This window comes from Pseudoliparis swirei, chromosome 4 (genome assembly GCF_029220125.1).
Source record: "Pseudoliparis swirei isolate HS2019 ecotype Mariana Trench chromosome 4, NWPU_hadal_v1, whole genome shotgun sequence".
NCBI lineage: Eukaryota > Metazoa > Chordata > Actinopteri > Perciformes > Liparidae > Pseudoliparis > Pseudoliparis swirei.
In genome coordinates, this window is record NC_079391.1 from 7,026,762 (window position 1) to 7,049,966 (window position 23,205).

Genomic DNA, 23,205 nt, shown 5'->3' on the forward strand with positions numbered 1-23,205 from the left:
CACACAGGGGAAGCTGATCTGTCAGGCAGCCAACGGGGCTTCCTGTGGTTAAAGCAGGACAACCGACTCAAATTGCTTGTGTTGTTAACTCTTCTGTCTTCCCCTTTCCTCTCCTCTAAACCCACCTCCTCGCTTTTCTCCACTCTCATCCTGTTTTCTCTCTATTCTTAGTCTCCCACCTCTCCGTTGCCCACTCCTCTCGCTGCGTTTCCTGCGTCCTCCTCGTCTTCCTCCTTCCCCCCCCCCCCCCGTTCTCAATGTTTACGTCTCATCTCTCCTTAAAACTCCTTCATTTCCGTCTTCCACTTTGGTTTTTTTGCCCTCTTCCTCCCGTTTTAACTTTCCATCCCTTGCTTCCTCTTCACCACAGAAGACGTACCTCCTCCTGTTATTGTTATTTTGGAGAAGGGGCAACTGGACCCGGCTCATGTGTGTGTGTGTGTGTGTGTGTGTGCCCACCCTTGCCGCCCCTCCTCATGTACACGACCACTCACCACAGTTACAAAACTAGAAACACACACACGCTCTGATGTTCGTTCTGCTGCCTCTGGACCGAGAGGAAAGACGGGGAGGGGACGCTTTGATCACATCCCCTTGGAAAACTAATAATCAATAAGTTGTTTAGTTTATCAACAGCCGCTTTCAAACATGCACTGACGTTGTAAATATGCTGGAGGTTTCACACTTTACATCCACTTGTGAATACGACACATGAAGGAAAAGATCTTTGCCTGATAGATGTGGCGATTTTTTAATCTAAGGGACGAGCTCACTCCCCTCCCTTGAGATTACGGGAAACAAAGACTCATTCGACGGTGGGGCAGCTGTCGGGATTTGCGGTTCAATACCCGCCCTGGTCGATGTGTCCTTGAGCAAGACACTTAACCCTGAACTGCTCCCTGTAGCTGCGTCCACGTTGTATGATTGTAACGCGATTGAGTCGCTTTGGATAACAGCGTCAGCTAAATGACATGTGATGTAATAATGTGATGCAACCATGTGTATTGATGCATGTTGATGTTTTTAATGGTTTTACAATGTAAATTATGATACAATTACAAATGGGCAAATATTCCCAACACAAAGCAACACAGCGACACATTCAATAAGATTGAAACGCAACTTAAAGGATCACAAACACTGGCCGAGTGCTGAGTTTATAAGTCTGGGGGCTTATAAAACCACTTATAACATTTTAACAAAGTTCCTGTATATATATGTGACTGTATAATGAGCGTATCATTGGACTACGGGAGAATAAACGGATGTAACTGAGAAATTCACTTTCACATTTCTTTACCGGTGTGCTTATAGGTAAAGACACACACACACACACACACACACACACAACACGTAGAGAAATGAGAACACTCAGGCTGTGGAACTTTCTCTGCATCCTCTTCCTCTCTGGTAAGTTTGACGACATTCACGGTGGTACAGGAAGACCGTCTGTCAGCCTGGCTGTGAAGGCTATACATTCATCATCAGCGCGCACACGCACACACACACACACACACACACACACACACACACACACACACACACACACACACACACACACACACACACACACACACACACACACACACACACACACACACACACACACACACACACACACACACACGCTCTGAGCACAGCACGCTCAATACTCTCAATGTTATCGTCACAAAGTGTAAAATCTTCTGGGATTTTTAAGCCAACACATTTCGGTCATGTTTACTTGACTCGGGACTCATAACCAAACAGTTTAACATATAAACCTCTTTCTCTATTCGTATCCATTACAGACGACTCACATTCTTCTGTGTATGAAGAAAGCAAACTTACCAGCTGCCGCACTTTGTTTTTGACATATCACCTTACAAGAGGTGTATAAATCTCCGGCACTGACGGCCCACTTCCACTGATATGCGATACCCGCATTACTGTTTCTGTAGTTAAAACCAGGCCTTTAAGAGGATTATACCACTGGACAAGCACCGCTTTTAAGATCTCTTTTCCTTTATTGTCCAAGATAAGAGGTGAAAGCAGCCTTGGGGATTAACCATTAATCTACTTCAGTGCATCTTTGAAGTGGCTCATTTCTCTCTTTGTGTTCATTCTCCAAAACAGGTAAAGTCCAAATGAAATGACGATTCCTAATCTCTTCATTCGGCCATCTCTTAATCCCCATTTCTCTACCTTCTGCATCCTTTAGACAAACATTCCTGACGGGTAATTCACTAATCAGTTTGTTGAGAGAAATTTGATTCCTTCACTCCTTTCATCACATCTCTCCCATCCTCTTAACTCCTCAAATCCTCCCCTCTAATCCTTCTCTTCTTTCCTCTATTCGGGGTCGAGTTATGTTCCTGGTGCAGGAGGCTGCGACCATCTGAGGGGGAGAGGGGAGGATGAAACGTGACATGACAGAAGAGATAAGAACGGACCAAACATCCAGCTCCACAATGATGTCACCTCGGAGTCGGCCTGATTCTCCCTCTGCTGGAGGACGACCGACCTCTGGACGGTGTTTGGGGTCCTTCATCGTGGCCGTGAGGATGAGACCGAGTGTTGAAATGGCCTCTTCTTTGCCACCGTCTCTCTCCGCTGTCATATTCTCTTGCCTCCCCTCTCTCGCTCCATCCTCCTCCTGTTGTCTCTCCTTTTCCCCTCCAGTTCTCATCGCAACCTGAAAAGTGAGAAATGTAGTATTGAAAAAAAAAAGGACAGTACAAGTTATTTTCTTACAGTGTGCAATACGTACCACACTATTGTTGTGTATTGTTGTGTATTGTTTTGTGCTGTGTTGTCTGAAGTGCACTGGGCTCTAATGGAAAAGTCTGATGTTGGTTATTTCTGAGCTGCGACTGGCCACTGGCAGTCAGATCCCATTAAACGGCACCAAGATGAAGCCGTTATCTTAGTTATTGGGGAATAAACCTTTCTCACTTCATATTTACTTTAATTTGTTGCTCATTTATTAGTCTTTAAAATTGGATGTTGCAGAGAAATACTTCGACCAAAATGTGTGGTGCTTAAACCTATAGGGTAATTTATGAAGACAGAATGAAGACATTTTAAATTGCAAACTTACACATCCAGCAGTTACAGAGCAACATTCATTTAAAATGGTGTATATCAGAACTCTTTTTTTTTTTTTACAAAAATACAACCTTCAAAAGTAAGAATGCATAATAATAATAAAACCTAAAAATAAAATAAAAATAAAGTAAAAATGAACCATGCATCTGGCCAGGAAGGGCCATAAGGAAACACAAAAATAAAAATGTTAAAGCAGGAAAATAATTATAAATAAGGAAGCAAAAAAAAATCAAAACCACCATGCAACACTTCACCAACGTTGTCAGTCAATCATAAATTCGGTCCAATAAACATATCTCGAGTACAAAATATATATAAAGAGTTCTATTCACAGGGTATCTTTAACTTAGTTTTAAACTTATATATATGGGTTGCATCTTGGTGAAACATAGTGCTTTTCTTTTTACAATTAGGGCCTTTATTTTAAGAGTCTGGACGAATGGAACAGTTAAGTGATAAGTTGAGGTCGATTTTGTTGAATTCAACAATTTTACTTAAGGCACTATATAGACACACACACACACACACACACACACACACACACACACACACACACACACACACACACACACACACACACACACACACACACACACACACACACACACACACACACACACACACACACACACACACACACACACACACACAGAGCTCGACTTTAAAGTCTATCCACAATTATTTCAAGGTTACCCACAGAACAGCCAGAAAAACAGCCCACGGCGATGTCATGGAGGACACACACACACACACACACACACATCACGTCTGACTTTCAACAGTGTTGAAAGTCAAATTATTCAGGGAAGAAAAAGTTTCACGAAGTCGAACGCTCACAGATCTCCCTGTCAACTGTCGTCTAACAAATGAACTCCGATGAAACATGTGTTTGTGTTTATGGTCGCCGAAGAGACAGAAACAGCAAAATGTTCCCCCAACTCCCGTCGAGCCGCCATGACAATCTGCATGTGAGGCATGTTTAGGAACTTTGACGTCTGCGGCAGATTTTAATTACAAAACGCTTGAAATAAAGCCATAATAAAGTCCAACTTTAGACGTTGCCAAAAGGGAGGCGGAGCCAGCTCAGGGCCAAATCAGCCGCCATCAATCCACTCACTGAATATAAAAGTACAGAAAAAAAACATAAAAGGCATACCATGCATAAATAAATGTGTCAGTCAAGCCACACGCACCAAAACTGTTTCTGTGGTTGCCGTGTCTTTTGGGAAAGTTTCAGTTTCTCAGATCGAGATTCAGACATGGGAGACAATTAAGATTAGAGAGATATGAGAGAACATGTGTTATCTTTTCATAGAGGAGGCTTAAATGTGTGTTAATGAGAACATCGACGCCACCAGACAACGCTGCTCTCAGCTCAAATTAAACACGCTCTATGAATAGAAGACAATCTGAAATAAGCTGGAGAGACGTGGGAGAGCAGATATACTGGATCCACTGTTGGAGTGTAATTGCAAGGGCAGGCGGGCAGGGGAGATATTTGCTGAGGAGACTAAACATCAGGCCCGATTCCAAACAAAAACCAAACTGGGCCCTCAACGATACCACATAGCGCCACCACTACTCTCCCGCACACACACACACACAAGCTCTCTGTGTCTCTCTCTCTCCCCCAAACACACACTCCGTATCCCCACAGTTCTGTCGTAATGATTGGTGTCTGCGTCTGGCAGACATGAAGCACCGAGGTAGAACGAGTGTATAGCCCTCCATCGAGAAAACCAGAAACATCCTCATGAGACCAACGGGGGGTTGACTTGGGCAGAAGGCAGACAGCTTGGCGCAAGTCTGGACGACCGCGGAACAACATGGCGCGCGGAGGAACGGACGCTGAACTTCCACTAACAACTTTGACTGAAGGTTGTACGAAAGGTTCAGCGTCAGGGTTGAACAGGAACTGCGGATTCACGTTTCGTTAGCGGCTGCCGAGTCGTCTTCTGAGATTGAACACTGAGCAGCACGAGTCCTGGACCAACAGGAAACCCAACAAACACACACACACACACACAATGAAGAGCATCACTTACTGACAGTCCACGCTGTTTTTATTTCTTCCACGTGATTAGTTCGCACGTCAATTGAACTTTTTCAAACTGCTTTTCACACAGAACACACACTTTTTTTCGTGACAGGGGTTGATGAAGGCGTCAACCAATCAATCACCCCATGTGCGTACACTATATTGCATAATAGTCCTCCTTGGTCCGAACCAAGGCGGCAAAACTGTATTCCTCATTTCAGAGCGCACACCGGATCCACTCCTTCAGTTCTTACCTTTCACAATAAAAAGCAGAGGCATATACGCTGCGTCCCTCGTTGACCAGAGGGACATCCGCTTCATTCAGAGCATTTCACGAAAACAAGACGCAGAATAAAACCATCGCTGAGACCACCAGTCTCTGATGCTTTGTCGGCATGAATCTCTTCATTGCTGCCGTTAAAAATAGTTTCAGTGATATGTGAACAGCCAAGTATTTAGACATTTTCATGTTATGTACACTACCGTTCAAAAGTTTGGGATCACCCAGACAATTTTGTGTCTTCCATGAAAAATCACACTTTTATTTATCAAATGAATATAAAATATAGTCAAGACATTGACAAGGTTAGAAATAATGATTAATATTTGAAGTATTAATTTTGTTCTACAAACTTCAAGCTCAAAGGAAGGCCAGTTGTATCGCTTATATCACCAGCATAACTGTTTTCAGCTGTGCTAACATAATTGCACGGGTTTTCTAATCAGACATTAGTCTTCTAAGGCGATTAGCAAACACAATGTACCATTAGAACACTGGAGTGATAGTTGATGGAAATGGGCCTCTATACACCTCTGGAGATATTTCATTAGAAACCAGACGTTTACACCTAGAATAGTCATTTACCACATTAACAATGTAGAGAGTCTATTTCTGATTAATTTAATGTTATCTTTATTGAAAAAACAGTGCTTTTCTTTGAAAAATAAAGTCATTTCTAAGTGATCCCAAACTTTTGAACGGTAGTGTATGTGTCACGCCGCTGGTTCTTAAAAAATGCCTGATCACAATTCAAGTTGTCGGCGTTCAGGAGGATGAATATGTTTGAAAATCTGTGTATAATTCAAAGTCAAGGCGTCTGGAGAAGGTTAAGGCTCTGAATGCAGCACCACAAAGAGAACAACACTGAGCAAGGAGGAAAAGAGAGGATGAAGAAAACAGTCAAAGAAAAAGAAAGGGTTGAGGAGTCAGACAGAGGGGAACGGCTGAGGGGAAGGGGAGAGACAGAAGAGAGGTCTGTAATCAGTCAGCCTTGTTGTGTGTCTTAAAATAGAGCTCTCTCAGCCTATAAACAGAAACCTACTATTACTGGTGCACTGACAAGGCAAAGTCTCGACTCCAAGCGTGCACCAGTGTGTGTGTGTGTGTGTGTGTGTGTGTGTGTGTGTGTGTGATCGCACGCTGGTATGCATTAAGGCTGCAGCACACATGGACCTCGTTACAGCGAGGCCCTCTGGGTAATGTGGTTCAGCGATGGGCACCAGAAAACTACAACCACAGATGAACCGTCAGATTAAAATGCCGCGACTCCGTTTGGCTGCAGGAGTATTTTCATCAGTTTTTCATACGAGCCACAGTGTGTTTCTACCGCATGGATCACCGGAGGCCCCGGCACGTCTCCGTACTCTGAACAGCAATGAGACATAAAGACTTAATGCCGTAGACAAAATAATGTCACAATTACAATGTTTTGGGGGGGGTCAATTTTGCACATTTATTGTAAACTTTACAATCAGAAAAGGAAACGCAAGAAGACAAAAGAGGGAGAAAATAGTCCCCAGCCAGATTTGCACCAATGCCATGTGGTTATATGGTATGCATCTTTTCCACTAGGCCACCAGGGCGTCCGAGAAACACCAGAATATTTCTTATTTCTCCCTCTGAGCTTTATTTATCCACGATGGTCAACATCAGATCTATTTTTCCACAGGTTTTGGGTCAAAATAGCAACATATTTATGTTACGCTAAACACAGAACCAACACTCACTGACAGAGTAGAGTCAGAGGAAAGAGGAGAAAACATGAAAGGCATTCAATCATTTCTACTTACAATGTACGATTTTATAGCTGATCATGATATGAATCCATTATCGGAATAATCATTAATATCATCATAAAAGAGATTATTATGTAAGAAAGAACCGACTCACGTAATGTTTCTATATTTTTTCATGACTTAATGTGTTGCTATATTTATGCATAGGGACCTTATGATTTATGAAGACTGTACTTTGTTGGATTTTCACTAAAAAGAAACAATGAAGATCAACTCATATATCAACTAGAATGGGCACTCGGTAGAGCGCATACCTTCACATATCACAAGATTGGGCATTGAATTATGAACATTTTGGCATTAGTTGCATGCCAATTGGATAAAAATTGACCGTGCTATGGTAAAAAGAAGATTTTGACCTTTTCATGACCTTGACCTTTGAGCCGATCGATCCCACAATCTAATCAAATGGTCCCCGGATAATAACCAATCATCCCACCAAATTTCATGCGATTCGGTTTAATACTTTTTGAGTTATGCGCGTAACACGAATACAAATAAATAAATAAATACACGGCGATCAAAACATAACCTTCCGCATTTTCAATGCGAAGGTAAATACAATTCTTTTGGACATTCCATCTACTTCTGTCCAATGCCTCACGGTCACAAGTGTACAGAATTACATCTCACCTGCATGTCTTTCCCTGGTTCTGGGTCCTGGTGTGACTCGATGACCCGGTTCTGGTGCACGGGGTCTGGACTGCAGGACTCGGCCTCGCTTCCTGCAGGTCTCTATAAGTTTCTCTCTCAGGCGGAGAAACAGAGACAAGCAGGACGACTGGAGGGAGAAGCAATAACACACTTTAGTGACACCAAAAAATAATACAAAAACACACACGCAGGACAGGCAGTTGAACTTTGTTCTCTCCTTAAAATCAAGCCACACACACACACAGACACACACAAACACACACATTCCCCTTTTTGTTCTTCCGTCTCCACTCACGTCGCCGTCCAGCAACACAGTCTCCTCTGTGCCGCCATGTGCCAGGAGGTACTTTGAGTGGAACAGACGTCCATCGAAGCTGTGCCAAGGCATGAGGGCGCCGTTGGGCAGCGGGCCGCCGCTGGCACAGCTCGCCCCCAGCAGGTTGCCGAGCCCTCGGACGTAGAGAGATCCCAGCTGCACCGCTCGGCTGGACAGGACCGGCAGCTGAGGGTGGAGGAGGGAAACAATCTTCATCATGAGGCTGGACACCTCGGAGTGGAGGTCCGACCTGCCTCCCACACACAGGTGAGGTCTCACCGCGGAGCCCACAGAGCATCAGTCCGCCCGACGCCGAGAGAGGCCGAGCGCCGTTTAAACAGCGCTCGCCTCAAAGAGACATCTGTTTCTTCAATATGCTTAGTGTCACCGCCCCGAAACAAATCTCTTCACATTTTACTCACAGCTGCTAAACTAATTGATGAATTGAACCCCAATTTGCACAACCTCCTCTGCTCAAGCCGAACACATAAATCACACAATTATATACGACTCAGACCACCCACTCCACTGTCACTGGCTCGTTGAATTCGATTGGCTGATCTGGTTTACACATTTCACGAGTGAAACTTCTTTGCATGGATGTGTTCACTGCAACAGCCTCGCACGCGGATATGAAAGTAAAGGGATGCAGCATATGTGGCACGTGAATGAGGCCCAAGACTTTTCTTATTAAATTATTTGATGATTGACAGTATGAATTCTTGCAAGTTTGACTGATGAGACAAGAGGGGAGGGCGGGGAGGGTGTGGGGGGGGGGGGGATGCCAGACGGCCAGCACAGCACTGGACACTGGATATTATGCTCTGGCAAAATACAATGGATTCAGTTAGGATGGTTTTAGTTTACCCATTAAAGGGAACACGGGAAGAAGATGATGTTGGCAGAAAAAGGAAACGGTAGGAAGAAAGAAGAAACTGGAGGAGGGCAATAAAGCAAAAGAAGACAAGGTTAATGAAGAAGAAGAAGAAGAAGAAGAAGAAGAAGAAGCGGGTAATGAGGAAGAAGAAAAAGAAGAAGAGGCTAATAAAGAAAAAGAAGAGGGTAATGAAAAAGAAGAAGAAGAAGAAGGTAATGAAGAAACATAAGAAGAAGAAGATGAGCAAGGTAACTGTGACAACACCAGGCAGATGGTCTCATTGTGTGGATGTGTGCGTGTGTGTGTGTATATGTGTGTGTGTGTTCTTTCTGCTCTCACCTGTCTTCTGGTAGATAGCACTGATAACAGTGATTACGTGTACACACACACACACACACACACACACACACAGACACACACACACGCCTGCCACCTGCTTCCAGTCAAACACAGCTTCACCTTCTGAAAACAATGAACCACTGGACAGAGACACAAAGGCCTGAAGGCGCACACAAACACACCGACACAAAAAGAGAGGGAGGGGAAAAAGAAGATAAAGAGCAACTTGAAGAGAGACAGAAAAAAAGAGAAAGTCGAGAGCGTAATGTAGAGGAACATGAGAACACTCAAAGTGAGAGAGACAAAGACCGAAACGTGTGTGTGTGTGTGTGTCCAGCGGGGGCGGAGTGTGCTTGGTGTAAATAGCTCCATGTGGTGAGCGTCAGCCAGGACAGACAGGCGACTGTCGCCAGCACACTCTTTGTCACACACACACACAACCACACACACAACCACACACACACCCCACCTACCCCCCGGGAAGAATGTTGAAACGTAACTGATGCATCTCAAGACCCCGCCTGCCACCCCTTTCCCCTAAACACACACACACACACACACACACACATATGGTGCGAGTCATTTTCAGTCAGCAGAAAACACGCCTTTTCATTTCTTTTTTTATGCGTTTTGAATTGTTTTGAATTGATACAGCGCTCTGCACACACACGTGTATACACAATCAAATATGTGTAAACATGTTGTGTGTGTGTGTGTGTTAATCCATACTAGTCACCCAGCTAACCCCCCTGCTGCAGCCTTGAACTTCTCCCAGACAGCATATTCAAATCAACGCCCAGCCCTAATTATTGTGTAGAAAACAGACGAGCAGCAAAAATACAAATTACTTGACATAAGTATGGTAATTAAGCAGTAAAAATAAATGGCTACAACAAGGCAGCAAACAGCGCAGCCGGTTTCCCAGAGAATGGAAAAAGTGCAGCTGCCTCTTGAATGTGTCAGAACCAGCGAGAAGTAATTACGCTGCCTCGCTGATTATATTGACACTTACGTCGAGATTAAGACGGAAACAATTGAGCCTCGGCATTTTCAATCAGTCCATCAATTGTTGTTCACGATTCAAACGACCACTTGGTAAATATTGTGAAGAAGCCCAAAGTGACTCATTCAAGATCTCAGATCAGAGTTTTAAAAGTCTGTCGTCAGTTTTAATTTGTATAGTAATACATCACCAGAATTTCATCTTTAAAAATACTGCAAGGTAACAATGTCTTATTATTCAACTCTGATTTATCCTCATTTGATTATCTGCTATAACAACTTGAACTACAGCTGCTTCAGATGTGACATCATATTAAACCATCAGCTTTCAGGTTGTGTCTGTTAAAATATATACATATTACATTTTTCTGTATTTTATTTGTCCAGATATACATGAATTAACAAAGAATCAAACGTATGCATTTAGAATTCGACCTTGGTAAAAAAGATATTTTTCTTCTCTTTTCTATCTATGATAAAAACATTACCATTTTCAATACCACCACACTGCAGTTGAACTATAATTGGTTGAGTTTTTGTTGTTGTTTGTTTACAATCAGCAGCTTATTTGTATTATCTCCCCATTTTTCTTCTGAATTTCTATAACTGGAAGAAAAAAAAAATTTGGAGCTGCGTTTGCCACAGAAGGACTTTGTTTACTGTCTTCTGCAGCAGGAAAATCAACAACTCGAGGACCGTTGGAACAAACCGAGCGAGTGAAAATCAGAAAACTGATCCGACGCGTCTAGTTTTGGTTGAAATTCAAAAAGAGTGGACCGTTTCTGCATCAATGGTGTGTTTGCGTTCACTGACCTTGATCTGTTGGAGCTCAGCGGGGGATTTTAGTCTCAGACACACAGCCTGACTCAGGTACGCATCCACGTCCTCTTGAGACAAAGTGTGTACCTGAAAACACACAAACAGACGCGCAGTGGACAACACATGCTCAGTCCACTCCATCACGTCCCAGTGTGTCTTTATGTCAGTTTGTTTTGTCTGATCTCTGAACAACATTCAACAGGGAGAAAGAAAATATGCTGAAAGCGGAAACCAGGCTGCCCAGCTGTGTGTACAAAACAAACAAACCCCTGAAGCTATTTAAATTGAAGAGGGCCAAGGGAATGTGAATGCGGCAGTGATCAGACAACAACAGCTACTGTTGTCTGTCAGCCTGCTCATCTAACGGGCCGTCTGACAAGCTGCCCTTCTGTCTGTCTGTTGGGCCTGCATCCATTTAAATGATCTGTCTGTTATCCCCAAAATCTGGATCTGACCTTCTAGTTCAACCGTCTTATCTGAACAGAAAGCTCTTTCTTGTACAAAAGGTGTGAGGTTAATATCCTCATTTGGCTTGTTTGTTAAAACTCCACCAATCGTGTGTTTTGACTTTACCCCTTCTGGGGTTTTTTCTGTTGTATAAAGTGTGTGGTGGCTCCAGAAGGGGTTGTGTAAAGCCTCAAATGATGTCAAATCGAGTCTGCTTTGATTGGGATGAAGACTACAAGTTTGGAAATGAAAAAAAAAGTATGGGGGTGTGGAGTAAAAAAGAAGATTTTATGGATGAATAAAGATAACTGAAAGCAGCCGTTCATTCCTCTGAAAGCTGCTCAGTGGTGGATGAAGCAAAAGATTGATTTTTAAAATAATCAGGAACTTCCATATCCATGGACCAGGGCTACATTAGCAGCTACTAGCATACACCCGAATCTTCGACTGAACTGTCAGCGGGCACGTTGCATTGTGGGTAATGATATCCATACAAATATACAATTTGTATAGCAGAAAATAACTGTTTGTCCGATACACAGTATGCAAAATTCAGTGTGCCAAAATAGCAGGATGTCATAATACATGTTGACATATTTTACTTTTATGGCAACCCACAATCCTTTGCGCGGTGGATATATGAGAAAGAGGGTCAAAGTTCAAGGCGCAGTGCTATGATGAAGTAGTATGTCCCTGTTGAATGATTACTGCGTGCACATGTACTAAAAGTAAAAAAGAGAATCTCTTATTCTTCAACGCTAAATTTGATTTGTTTTGTTTTTACTGTCCATCACGAGTCCGACAGTTTTATGGAAGAAACTTAACTAACGTATTTTCCACATTGTGACGCATTGTTTTGAAGTATTCAAAGCAAGTCAAATCTCTGGTATCGCACTTCTTTGTTAAAGAGCTGATAAATTAATCTACAGAGTAAATTCTTGTTTAGCTTCGGCAAAATGACGCATGCATCTTCATCCGGGTGAAGAATAAAAAAACAAGGCATTATAACAGGATTACAAACAGCACACATGTTTATAGTTTCATATTTACAACCAAAATAAGGACTCCATTGAAGGAAGGCGAATTAAGAAATGTCTCTTAAGATATTCAAAGCCTGTGGGTGGTTATCAGAGCAGCTGTTGACGTAAGAGCTGGAGTTACAAAGACCAGTGTCTGTGGCTAAACCGGGCACTCAGTGGGTGATAGTGGTTCCCATTAAGCCAAGACAAAACAACACATAACAAACAGCCAGCAAGTGATGTTTAACTTAAAATCACAAGTTGACAAAAGAGCAGAATAATTGTTGTCTGTATGTTATAGGAGTAGATCCCAAATCAAAAGCCGACTTATATGCCTCAATACCAACTGATGCTATTGTGCTCAGCGACTTCATTTAGCAGCTTAACTTATTCATTGAATGCCAAACATGCCGCCTGACCAGTGGAAACCCAAACAGGCACATCAATCACAGAGAACTACCCACCACTGATGATGTTTTCATGTTTTCTGCACATGGAACACCCAACATGACTCAAGAGACGGTTGTCGTAGAATAAATACTAGTATATCATTTTTTTTAAAGTCATTTGCATGTATTTTCAATTAGAAATAAACTATATATATTCGATTACATAACATGTTCCACTGGTTTGTTGTTGGTATTATATAAATCCTGGCTGATACCTTTAAATGAGTCCCATAATCAAATCATTGGACTGCTTGTAGAAGCCTTTTTATCGTCCACTGAATCAAAGACACAAGAAATAGTTGACGCTACCTGGAGGACGATGTAAGTGACCAGGCAGAGAGCAGCCAGGAGAGCGTCTTCAACATCGCCGTACAAGTCGCAGAACTCCTGGCAATCAAAGATTGAAAGGAAGGACATCACGCGAAGTGTAGAAACTTCCGGACCAATGCCGAACCATAGCAAGTCCAGACTGGGCTGCTCATCTACACATTCAAAGAAGAAAATGACTGTGGGACTTTGTTTGTGAACAAAACAGCATGAAATCTGACAAATCTCTTTAAACTTTCAAACATAACCAGATGCAATATCCACAGCCAACCTGATGGCCAGCGACGCCCAAGAGGTTCTAATAAACAACTTTGTTTTTACGATTACCAAAGCTTCATCCATATTGAGAAGAAGAAAAAACTCATCTCCTTATAGTCCTAATTAACATCTGCTGGCATAACAAGATTCAAAACAGTTTTGTTTTCTAAACAGATGCCAAAAAAAACAAAGAACAGCAAATGAAAAGGAAACGAGCAGGTACAGTACATGGGAGGCTGATTGCAACAGGGTGGACCATGTCGGGTTCCTTCAGAGGGTTTCCAGGGTAGACAAACCACTCCCGGATAGCAGGAAGGTCGACACTGCTGCCTGAAAACAGGCAGTGGAGGTTAGACTTGGACTGACTTCGTATCATTGTGTGGAGAAGACATAAAAAAGCTTTATTGTCCTCCTCAAACTACTACTCTCTTTACAAATGTGTGGGTGTCTACACTACCGTTCAAAAGTTTGGGGTCACTTAGAAATGTCTTTATTTTTCAAAGAAAAGCACTGTTTTTTCAATAAAGATAACATTAATCAAAAATACACACTATACATTGTTAATGTGGTAAATGACTATTCTAGGTGGAAACGTCTGGTTTCTAATGAAATATCTCCAGAGGTGTATCGAGGCCCATTTCCATCAAAGATCACTCCAGTGTTCTAATGGTACATTGTGTTTGCTAATCGCCTTAGAAGACTAATGTCTGATTAGAAAACCTGTGCAATGATGTTAGCACAGCTGAAAACAGTTATGCTGGTGATATAAGCTATACAACTGGCCTTCCTTTGAGCTTGAAGTTTGAAGAACAAAATTAATACTTCAAATATTAATCATTATTCCTAACCTTGTCAATGTCTTGACTATATTTTCTATTCAATTTTCAATTCATTTGATAAATAAAAGTGAGTTTTCATGGAAGACACGAAATTGTCTGGATGACCCCAAACTTTTGAACGGTAGTGTACCTTCACATGTGCATTTATCTGTGACTTTAAACTTAGATATTTGTTTTTTCTGACTGTGACCGAGTGCATGCGTATCTGTATGTTCATGACATCCAGTAAGTTAACCGTCCTACCGTCACGGCCGTGCAGCAGCAGCAGCCCGTAGATGCGCTGTCTGCAGGGCTTGTAGACGACGGCCTGAGGCAGCAGCTCAGCGTCCTCCTCATCCTCCAGAGTGTTGCTACATTCAATGACTCCCTGACACACGACACTGTAAACCATGAAACCCTCCGTTGCTACATGCTTCTCTCTGCAGGCCTGGGGAAGACAACAAAGTCAAACATAGCGAGTCAATGTGACATTTGGTAGTCTCAAAACAGAAAAAGTCATGCATCAGAATCAGAATCGGCTTTATTGGCCACCTATATGTGCACATACATGGAATTTGACTCCGGTTGCACTTACATCGTACATACTGTACATGGAATTTACAAGTTTCCAAATAGCAGGAGAAATATTAAAAAAGATATTGAAGACAACAGATCTACAGAACATACCTTAAATATTTCTGGACTGACGTGTTTCTCAAAGGCAAAGGATTGTGCGGAGATGTCCCCTCGGGGAAACGTGTGGTGTCCAGGCAGCAAGTAAGAGCAAACCCCGCTCTCCAATAGCTCTCTGTGAGGAGCTGACACATCCAGCGACTGAGGAATAAGCTCATTCTCTTGCTCCTCTCTTCCCCATAAGGAGCTCACGAGGTGGGATACAGCTAGCACCTTCTGCCCCGGAGGAGCCCCAGAGTGTGTTGTGTGATGGTTTGTCCTGGGAAACAATAATACCGTCGTCATGTAACGTCCTCATCAACACTTTGACTGAGTTGACTCACGGTGGAATACCACAATGTAAAGCCCTAGATACCTGTATGCGGCCGTGGCATCGTTCCTGATGTGCTGCATCTTCTCCTCTGACACCACATCGTTACCGAGGAGACAGGCCAGCAGTGGCAGCTGGGCAACGGTCAGTCCAATGGCTCGGCAGAGCCCATGCCGGTCGTACATGACGGTGGTGAGGCTGTCCATCCGCAACTTTGCCACAGACAAGTAGGGGGCACTTAAATATAAAAAACCACATCTTATCAACAAGATTAATTCCCAGAATTATGATCAGCATTTCAACTGACCAGTGGGTAGTGTAGTGCAAGTTTTCTGCAGGAATAATTAAAGATTTCTGAAGTGCCAAAGTATAAAAACATGATGATTTTAACAAACCTGTCATATATGATGAAGTCGGAGTCCTGTCCCAGAATGCCCATACAGCCATGCTGACGGGCATAGCTGGCAATCTCGTAGTCAGCCTCCCGCACTGAGCAAAACACTTCCTGACCCAATGACCTGTAAACAACAATACAATCTGCAATAAGAAAATAATATACTATTGGTTCAAACCCCATCCAATGATGCATATTGTTGAATATTCACAATTAACGTTATTATCACAGCGAATACATTATGTACATGGGTGTTACTGCGTTGTAACCAGTGTTAAGTAAATACTGACCTGAGAGCAAAGCATGTGAATGTTGCGAGACCAGACGGCAGACAGAAGAGCTCCCGACCAGGCTGCTCTCCACATGCCTTCATGTGACGAAACACTTTAGAAATCTCCCCGTTCACTCGGCGCCTCCTCTTCACCTGCGGACAGGAGACGATGTTGTATAGGTTAAGATTTCAATGCCGATGACGTTTAATTTATCATGTCTTCAAAATACTCTTTTTATTTACATGTTCAGCTTAGCTACTCACAGTTGGTGAACTATATTCCACATTGTTGTACAGTATATACTCATTTCATACCACATAAAAATGACAATAATGACAATATTAATCCACTGCTGGATTATCTGGAATAAGTAGAAGAGACAATTTGACTTTCAACATATTCAAGTTCAATATATTTGAACTCACGTTCACAGTCATTTTTATTTCCTCACCCACACTTGTCTCTTTTTTTCTTCCACCACTCCATCAAAGAAGAAGACCAGTCTGATGCCTGCTGATGTGAAGGCCTCCACCCAGCCCTTCAGCACATCCATGTACTCCCTCCACTGCCCCCCACACACCCAGTCCTTACACGAGTACCAGGAACGCAAGCAGGCCATACCATCCACAACAAGTGTGGGGCCTAAATGAGTGAAAACACAAATGTAATCATACATTAAAAAAACGGGAGTGCATGCCAACATGATCTGAGAAAAGACAAATTATAATTGTGTTAGTTTTTAGCTCACTGCCCGGGACAAGATAGACGTGTCTTCTCACTAAATATCAAAAGATTCTTGATAAAACAAGCACAGTGGAAAAGTAGTAAACATACTTGCATTGGTTTTATGAAGCAGCACAGTTATGTATACTGTAAAAGCCTGACATTGTTGTTGTATTTAATTTATATATACATTTATAATATTCTCTATGAGTAAACACAAGTGTATGGAGGACTTAAAATGTCTTAAGTATAAATAAATGCATGAGTAAATATAGGAATAAATAAATAAATGCTTAGATAAATGTATAAATAAATACAGATTGGAATGAATGAATAAATGCTTAAATAAATGTATTCATGCATTTATTTATTTATAATTCAGACATTTTAAGTCCTTCATACAAGTGAAGCTGAAAAGACTAAATCAGAGATATTCACAACTTGCACATTGTCATGAACTCAACTGGTAGCGTTAGCTGTGCTCGTGCAGCCTTGCAGGCGTTGGGTGACGTCATGTCTGGCCATGTCCCTCAGACTCACAGTCACACAGGCTGCTGGGCAGCAACTGTCCATAAAGTGCTGAAGACCTTTCACACCCATTCCTGCAGAGAGGAAACAGAGAGATTGGTAACTGTTAACGAAACTTAGCGACATGCTAAAAGTACTTCCCGGTTTATTGGACTGCCACGTTAATGTCACGTGTTCGCAACATCTTATACTTTAAGTATTTAATGAATGAGACTGTTTCGGGTGTACGCCCCCCCCCGCTCTAAAGAGAGACCTAAATGCTAAAGGTTAGCTCAGCTTCATGTGTTACGGTTTAAGATGCGACCGTGTTAACTCGCGACTTTGAACCGAACGCGTCCGTTGTTCTCATAGTTACAGGCAGCTGTTGCACATAGGAAGATAACACGTAGCTGCCCTCGCGAATGCCGCATTGTTTAATGTGTATATTATATATTATTATGAGATCGTTTGACACTGTATTACAAAATGAAACCAAGCAGGCATTCACGAGAACAGCTATACGTGTTCTTTATCCTACTTTTCGAACGGCCGTCGTAACTACGACAACAACGGACGAGTTCGGCTGAAAAGTCGCCAGTTAACAGGGTTGCCTGTTAAACCGTAACACCTGCCGATTCACCTATTTATCGCGAGGCTGTTGCGTTTCTTTTATCTCCTAAAATTAACCAACTCGTCTACAGTGATGAGTGTGAATCATTTCACCACACAGTAGTGCTTTCACGGAGCGAAGACTTACTTTCAAACCCTGGGCAGGATGCATCCGTGTTGTGTTTACTTGGCAAACGTCTTCCCGTATTCTACGCGTGGCGTCATCACGTTGCAAAACAACGCGCACGTGCTCAGCGTGCGCGGCCCAGCGTCTGCGATGCAGTAGCACCCACAGTAAATTATCTTTGATTAATCAAAATATAAAACACTATGCAAATCAAAAATCTATCCTTGAGGCACAATTTGGACAACTGACTTAGACCATCATTGTGCTGATGATGTAATGAAAAAATAAACATCTTAATGTGGCATGAATGAGAATAGACCATTGAGGGGTTTGTGGGCTCAGTCCACCAATAATAACTCCCCAGGCTAGGATCAGAGACAGGCTAATTGCTCCCCAGCCTCTCCTGAAGAATGGGGGCTCTTTTCTGGAGTCACAAGCTATTAGGTCTACCTTCTCAACACAAAGCACCCCCGTCCCTTCCACTCTATTGTCTGAGTGGAACAGGAATAAAGAATGGGACATATGCTGGATGTCAGTCCAGCTGTCAGCATCTGTCGTTCCTCAGCCAGATGCTCTGTGGACTGGGAGGACAATCCACCCCTTCCAGTCAACTGATCTTCAAGGAGGGAGGAGCTGTGTTGTAAATCTGCCCCCCCCCCCCCTCCCTCACTGGACTTGTGAAGACCACATATAGGTTATTTTAAATATAACTTTACCAGTGGTTTGTGCCTTTTTGTCCTCCAAAACACCTGCAACAATAATGATGGTAACTTCATTTTAAGTCTATAGGTAAATATTATCTTATTGGTTTTTTTAAACAGGGCTCTAGACCTGTACAGATGTTGAACAAACGGCTGCTTTACCTATTCTGAACTTGGCCCACTTGTCTTGAAGTTGAATGTTCATCTTCAAAACTGTTGATCTGTAGAGCTGCAGGTAATTTCTCCGGTTTTGGTTCAAGTTGATAGCCTGGTAATAACACAACATTGCTATTTTATTTGCAATGTAAACAACAATAGACAATGCAGTACACATCAACACAACACAAAACCAAACAGTTCAGAAAAGAGAGAATAGATGAACATAGCTTTATATCACAAACGATCATATATTGTTTTATCTTCAGTTTGAAGTGGTCTCATAAAGTTGCTGTGGGTTTTTCTAGAGTGGAGTGATCTGACGAGTAACATGCTGCTCTTATCCAACGCTAATGCTGCTTGAAAATGGTTTAGTTTTATAGGAAGAGCAGAACATCAGCCAGCTGATACACGGTTGGATAAAGAGTGTTGCTGGGGAGAGGATCTGTACTGGACTGGTGTACAGAGCAGAGAAGAAATGACAGTAAACGTGAATCGTACATGGACTATGATATAATATCATGTGGGTTTCACTTTCTTATACTCAGTTGTCTTATAGTGTGACAATTCATGTGGAATGGCCATTTTCTTTTCTTTATTTGACTTGCTGAAAAAAATCAGAGACGCAGGTGGCAACTCAGAAGTCTGGAATCAGGATAATGAGCTGCATATCAAACATTAAAAAAATGTGCTTTTCTTCGAATTTGATGAAGTTGATATCGCATGTGCTCCGTCAAGCTGTTCAGACGTGGTGGGATTAGGACCGGGCTCAGAGTTATTGCTCCTGGGAAAAGTCTGTTTTTATAACCCGCACGCGAAAAACAAACACCCAATAAATCTGGATGTGTACACATACGGACGTGCTTTTTATTCATGCCCCTGCGTATATCCTCTATATGTGAACACAGAGGACCAGATGTGCAAAGAGATTTATTTTCAGTTGAAAGTGTTGTGGGTCCGTTGCCTATTCACATTGAATCTTTTCAACTTCCTTCTCCTCCTACATTACTCTTCCTTCTCCCCTTCTTTGAGCTCCTCACCCCTATTGCCTCCCCCCACGGCTGACCAAGGCTTGACTCAGGAGAAACAGAGGCAGATGTTCCAGGAGCACACGACTACCCCCCCCCCCCCCCCCCCCCATTTGTACTGGATCAGCAGTTAACCCCCGGAAAGAATTGACCATACAAGCACGCACACGCATACATACAAAGAGCACCTCTGCACAAATCTGCACTGGCTCAACAGTTGTCCAACTGAATGAACAACACACACACATGCACACACACGCACACACGCACACACATACACCAAGTGCTGTCCAAATCCCCTCAGTGTCCCTGATAGTAGCCACCCAGGGGTCAGGCCTGGTGTCAGCGTCCAGGGCCCAGGGTCTCTCTGGGCAGCTGGCCTGGCTAATCCTGCTGCTGGAGGCCACTGGTTCTCAAACTAAAGGCCAAGGACCCCCAGGGGGCCGCAGGGCAGGGATCTCAGGGAGCAGGCAGTGTGCGATTTGTTCAAAAGTTGTTTTGTTTGTTTGTTTGCTTGTTTTAATTCTGTTAAACATTATACATTAAATGGCGTAGTGAAGAAATGCTTAAACTGTGATAATGGGTAATAAAAAAGTCCTAAAGCCATCAACACAAATGTGTTTTTTCATTACATATTTATGTTTTACAACCAAGAGTTGTCCAAAACTACGAAACTTTGTTTAAACTGTAATCAAAAACACAACATTTTCCGTGCTGAATTAGAGGGGAAACATGTCAAACTAGGCTCCATGTAATGTAATGTTATAGACATAAAACCAAATAGATGAATTTTATTATTTCACTCAATGGCAAAACTGCAACTAATGCTTATTTTCTACAAATACTCTGATATTGTCAATGAATTTGCTGATGTCTTGAAATTCCAAATTTTGTCTGACCAACAATCTAAAAATATAAATAATTTGATTTGATATGACATAAGACAAAGAAAAACAGAAAATACTGTCCTGACGTTACAAGTAATGTTTAGCAATTTTGCTTGAAAATGACTTACATGAATAATCAGTTATCAAAATATTTTAAATATTTAGTCTCAGCTTTCCTCAATAGTAACACAAATTTAAAGAAACAGGCAGAATGTGGAAAATGTGAAACATTTCTTATCTGATATTGAAGTTGTGTGTGTGACTTTTAAGAGGAAAGTTGGAACTAAAATGACACCATCTTAATACAGATACATATTATCTCCCTAAACTGACTCCCTATCTTTCATATACCTATCAGTTTATCATGTACGTACTGTAACACAGGTATACTACAAGTTTGTGTCACACATCGAGGCTAACAGGTGGTCTCAGATGCTACATTCCTGACTGGGATGGTAGGTGTCCTCAGGTCTCCGTGGCTCTGATGGGGAGGGGACGCACACGTCTGGAGGTTCTGACATCACAGTGTTGTTGCTGCGGCCACACGACTCTTCCTTCATCACTACAATCAGGAATGATCCTCTCCTTTATCTATATCTATCTATATAACTCTATTTACATCCATCCATCTATCCTTCCATCTATCCACCTATCTCTCTCTCTCTCTCTTTCTCTCTCTCTCTATATATATATATATCCAGCTATCCATCTATTCATCTATCCATGTATCTATATATCTATCCATCTGTCCATCTATCCATCTATTCATCAATCCATCTATCTATCAAGCAATCTATCCATCTATCCATCAGTTCTATCCATCTATCAATCTATCCATTTTTCCATCTATCTATCAATCTATCCATTTATCCATCAATCTATCTATATATCTACCTACCTAACTACCTATCTATCTATCTATGTATCTATCTATCTATATATATATATATATATATATATCATTCTATTCATCTATCCATCTATTCATCTATCCATCTATCCATCAATCAATCTATCAATCTATCAATCCATCAATCCATCAATCCATCAATCCATCTATCCATCTATCCATCTAGCCATCCATCTATCAGTCTATCAACACAATGTGATGGAACAAATACATAATGCATGCAATGAATCAGACTAATGAAATAACAGCAGCACAGGAATCTAAGACACTTGTCTAATTGAATATTAGCCTCTATTCAGCCGCCCTAGAACCTTTCAGCCACGCACACATTAAATATCTCGGTGAGCAGCACCCCGGATGATTAAACCCAGTCTCCCCGTTGTGCATGTGGGAACCCGAGCAGCATATAGTTACATTTGTTCTGCTCAAATCGAATGATCCAGAGTCCTTGTGAACTCTAATTTTTATAACTAGCTATAGGCCAAAGGCTGCCATGCTGCAACACTGTGTTTGTGTGTGTGTGTGTGTGTGTGTGTGTGTGTGTGTGTGTGTGTGTGTGTGTGTGTGTGTGTGTGTGTGTGTGTGTGTGTGTGTGTGTGTGTGCCAAGAAATGGATGGATGGCCGTCGTGGGAACCTCCACAATATCGCCATCACACCAACTACCCACACACAAACACATGATCACACACACACACACATACATACACACACACACACACACACACACACACACACACTGGCCATATGGCCTGTGGCCACCTCGTACTCATTGCATGCCTCCACTGTGATTTGGCACAGGGTCCCATCAAGCCACTAGTAGCTTTACTCTATGAAGGCATTTGGCCGGTAACTTGGAGGCTGAACAGAGGAATAAAAGAGGAAGAGTTGGAGGAAGGACAGAGAGATGAAAGAAACAGGTTGATAGAGTGAGGAGGAAGAATAAAAAGGATACAAAGGTGAGACATGAAGAGACTCTAGAGAGATAGAGATGAGGGAAGACATTTGGTAGTTGGTCGGTGTTGTGGTGTTTGGTGAGCAGATGGCTGGGGCTCGAGGAGGGGCGTGTCTTGTCCTCGCGACCCTTCACAAATCACACGGTTTCTCCCCCGAGGGGCTCGCGACTCGCCGTTCAATAAGAATCAATGGGAATTACTTCGCAAGAGAAAGGGATGAATGGGCGGCGGGGCGCGAGACCTCTTCCTTTGTTGTCCCCCTGCGTGTCACAGAGCTCCTGGTCACACACACACACGCGCTCACACGCAGGGACACGTACACACTCAGACAATAGGAAAGCACTTCAGTTAAACAATCGACCTCCAGTTAAACAATTTTTTAACCTCACACACGCGCGTGCACGCACA

At 42.5% G+C, this 23,205-nt stretch overlaps 1 protein-coding gene across 2 annotated transcripts; it reads right to left on the reverse strand.

The window, feature by feature from the left end:
- Positions 1 to 1,002: 1,002 nt before the first annotated feature.
- Positions 1,003 to 18,221, reverse strand: fam120b (family with sequence similarity 120B). Of its 2 annotated transcripts, XM_056413213.1 has the most exons (15): positions 18,183 to 18,221; positions 17,383 to 17,520; positions 16,647 to 16,837; positions 16,214 to 16,347; positions 15,925 to 16,047; positions 15,575 to 15,766; positions 15,214 to 15,478; positions 14,791 to 14,974; positions 13,937 to 14,038; positions 13,433 to 13,605; positions 11,203 to 11,295; positions 8,151 to 8,357; positions 7,835 to 7,982; positions 2,461 to 2,674; positions 1,003 to 2,377 (listed from the first exon to the last, which is right to left on the reverse strand). In XM_056413213.1, exons 2-15 carry the CDS (start codon positions 17,516 to 17,518, stop codon positions 2,347 to 2,349), a joined length of 2,193 nt encoding a protein of 730 aa, XP_056269188.1. In that variant the 5' UTR covers positions 17,519 to 17,520; positions 18,183 to 18,221; the 3' UTR covers positions 1,003 to 2,346. The 2 variants fall into 2 exon arrangements, with proteins under 2 accessions (XP_056269188.1, XP_056269187.1); XM_056413212.1 differs by lacking the exon at positions 18,183 to 18,221 and having other exon boundaries at positions 17,383 to 17,575.
- Positions 18,222 to 23,205: the final 4,984 nt, after the last annotated feature.

What these genes read in the sequence shown, in the direction of transcription:
- fam120b (XM_056413212.1), bottom strand. Translation starts at nt 17,572, where the DNA reads ATGTCGCTAAGTTTCGTTAACAGTTACCAATCTCTCTGTTTCCTCTCT. An exon ending in AACCAGGGAAAGACATGCAG is followed by an intron (nt 2,675 to 7,834) that starts GTGAGATGTAAT and finishes CTCACTTTTCAG; the next exon opens with GTTGCGATGAGAACTGGAGG. An exon ending in AGAATCAGGCCGACTCCGAG is followed by an intron (nt 2,378 to 2,460) that starts GTGACATCATTG and finishes TCTCCCCCTCAG; the next exon opens with ATGGTCGCAGCCTCCTGCAC.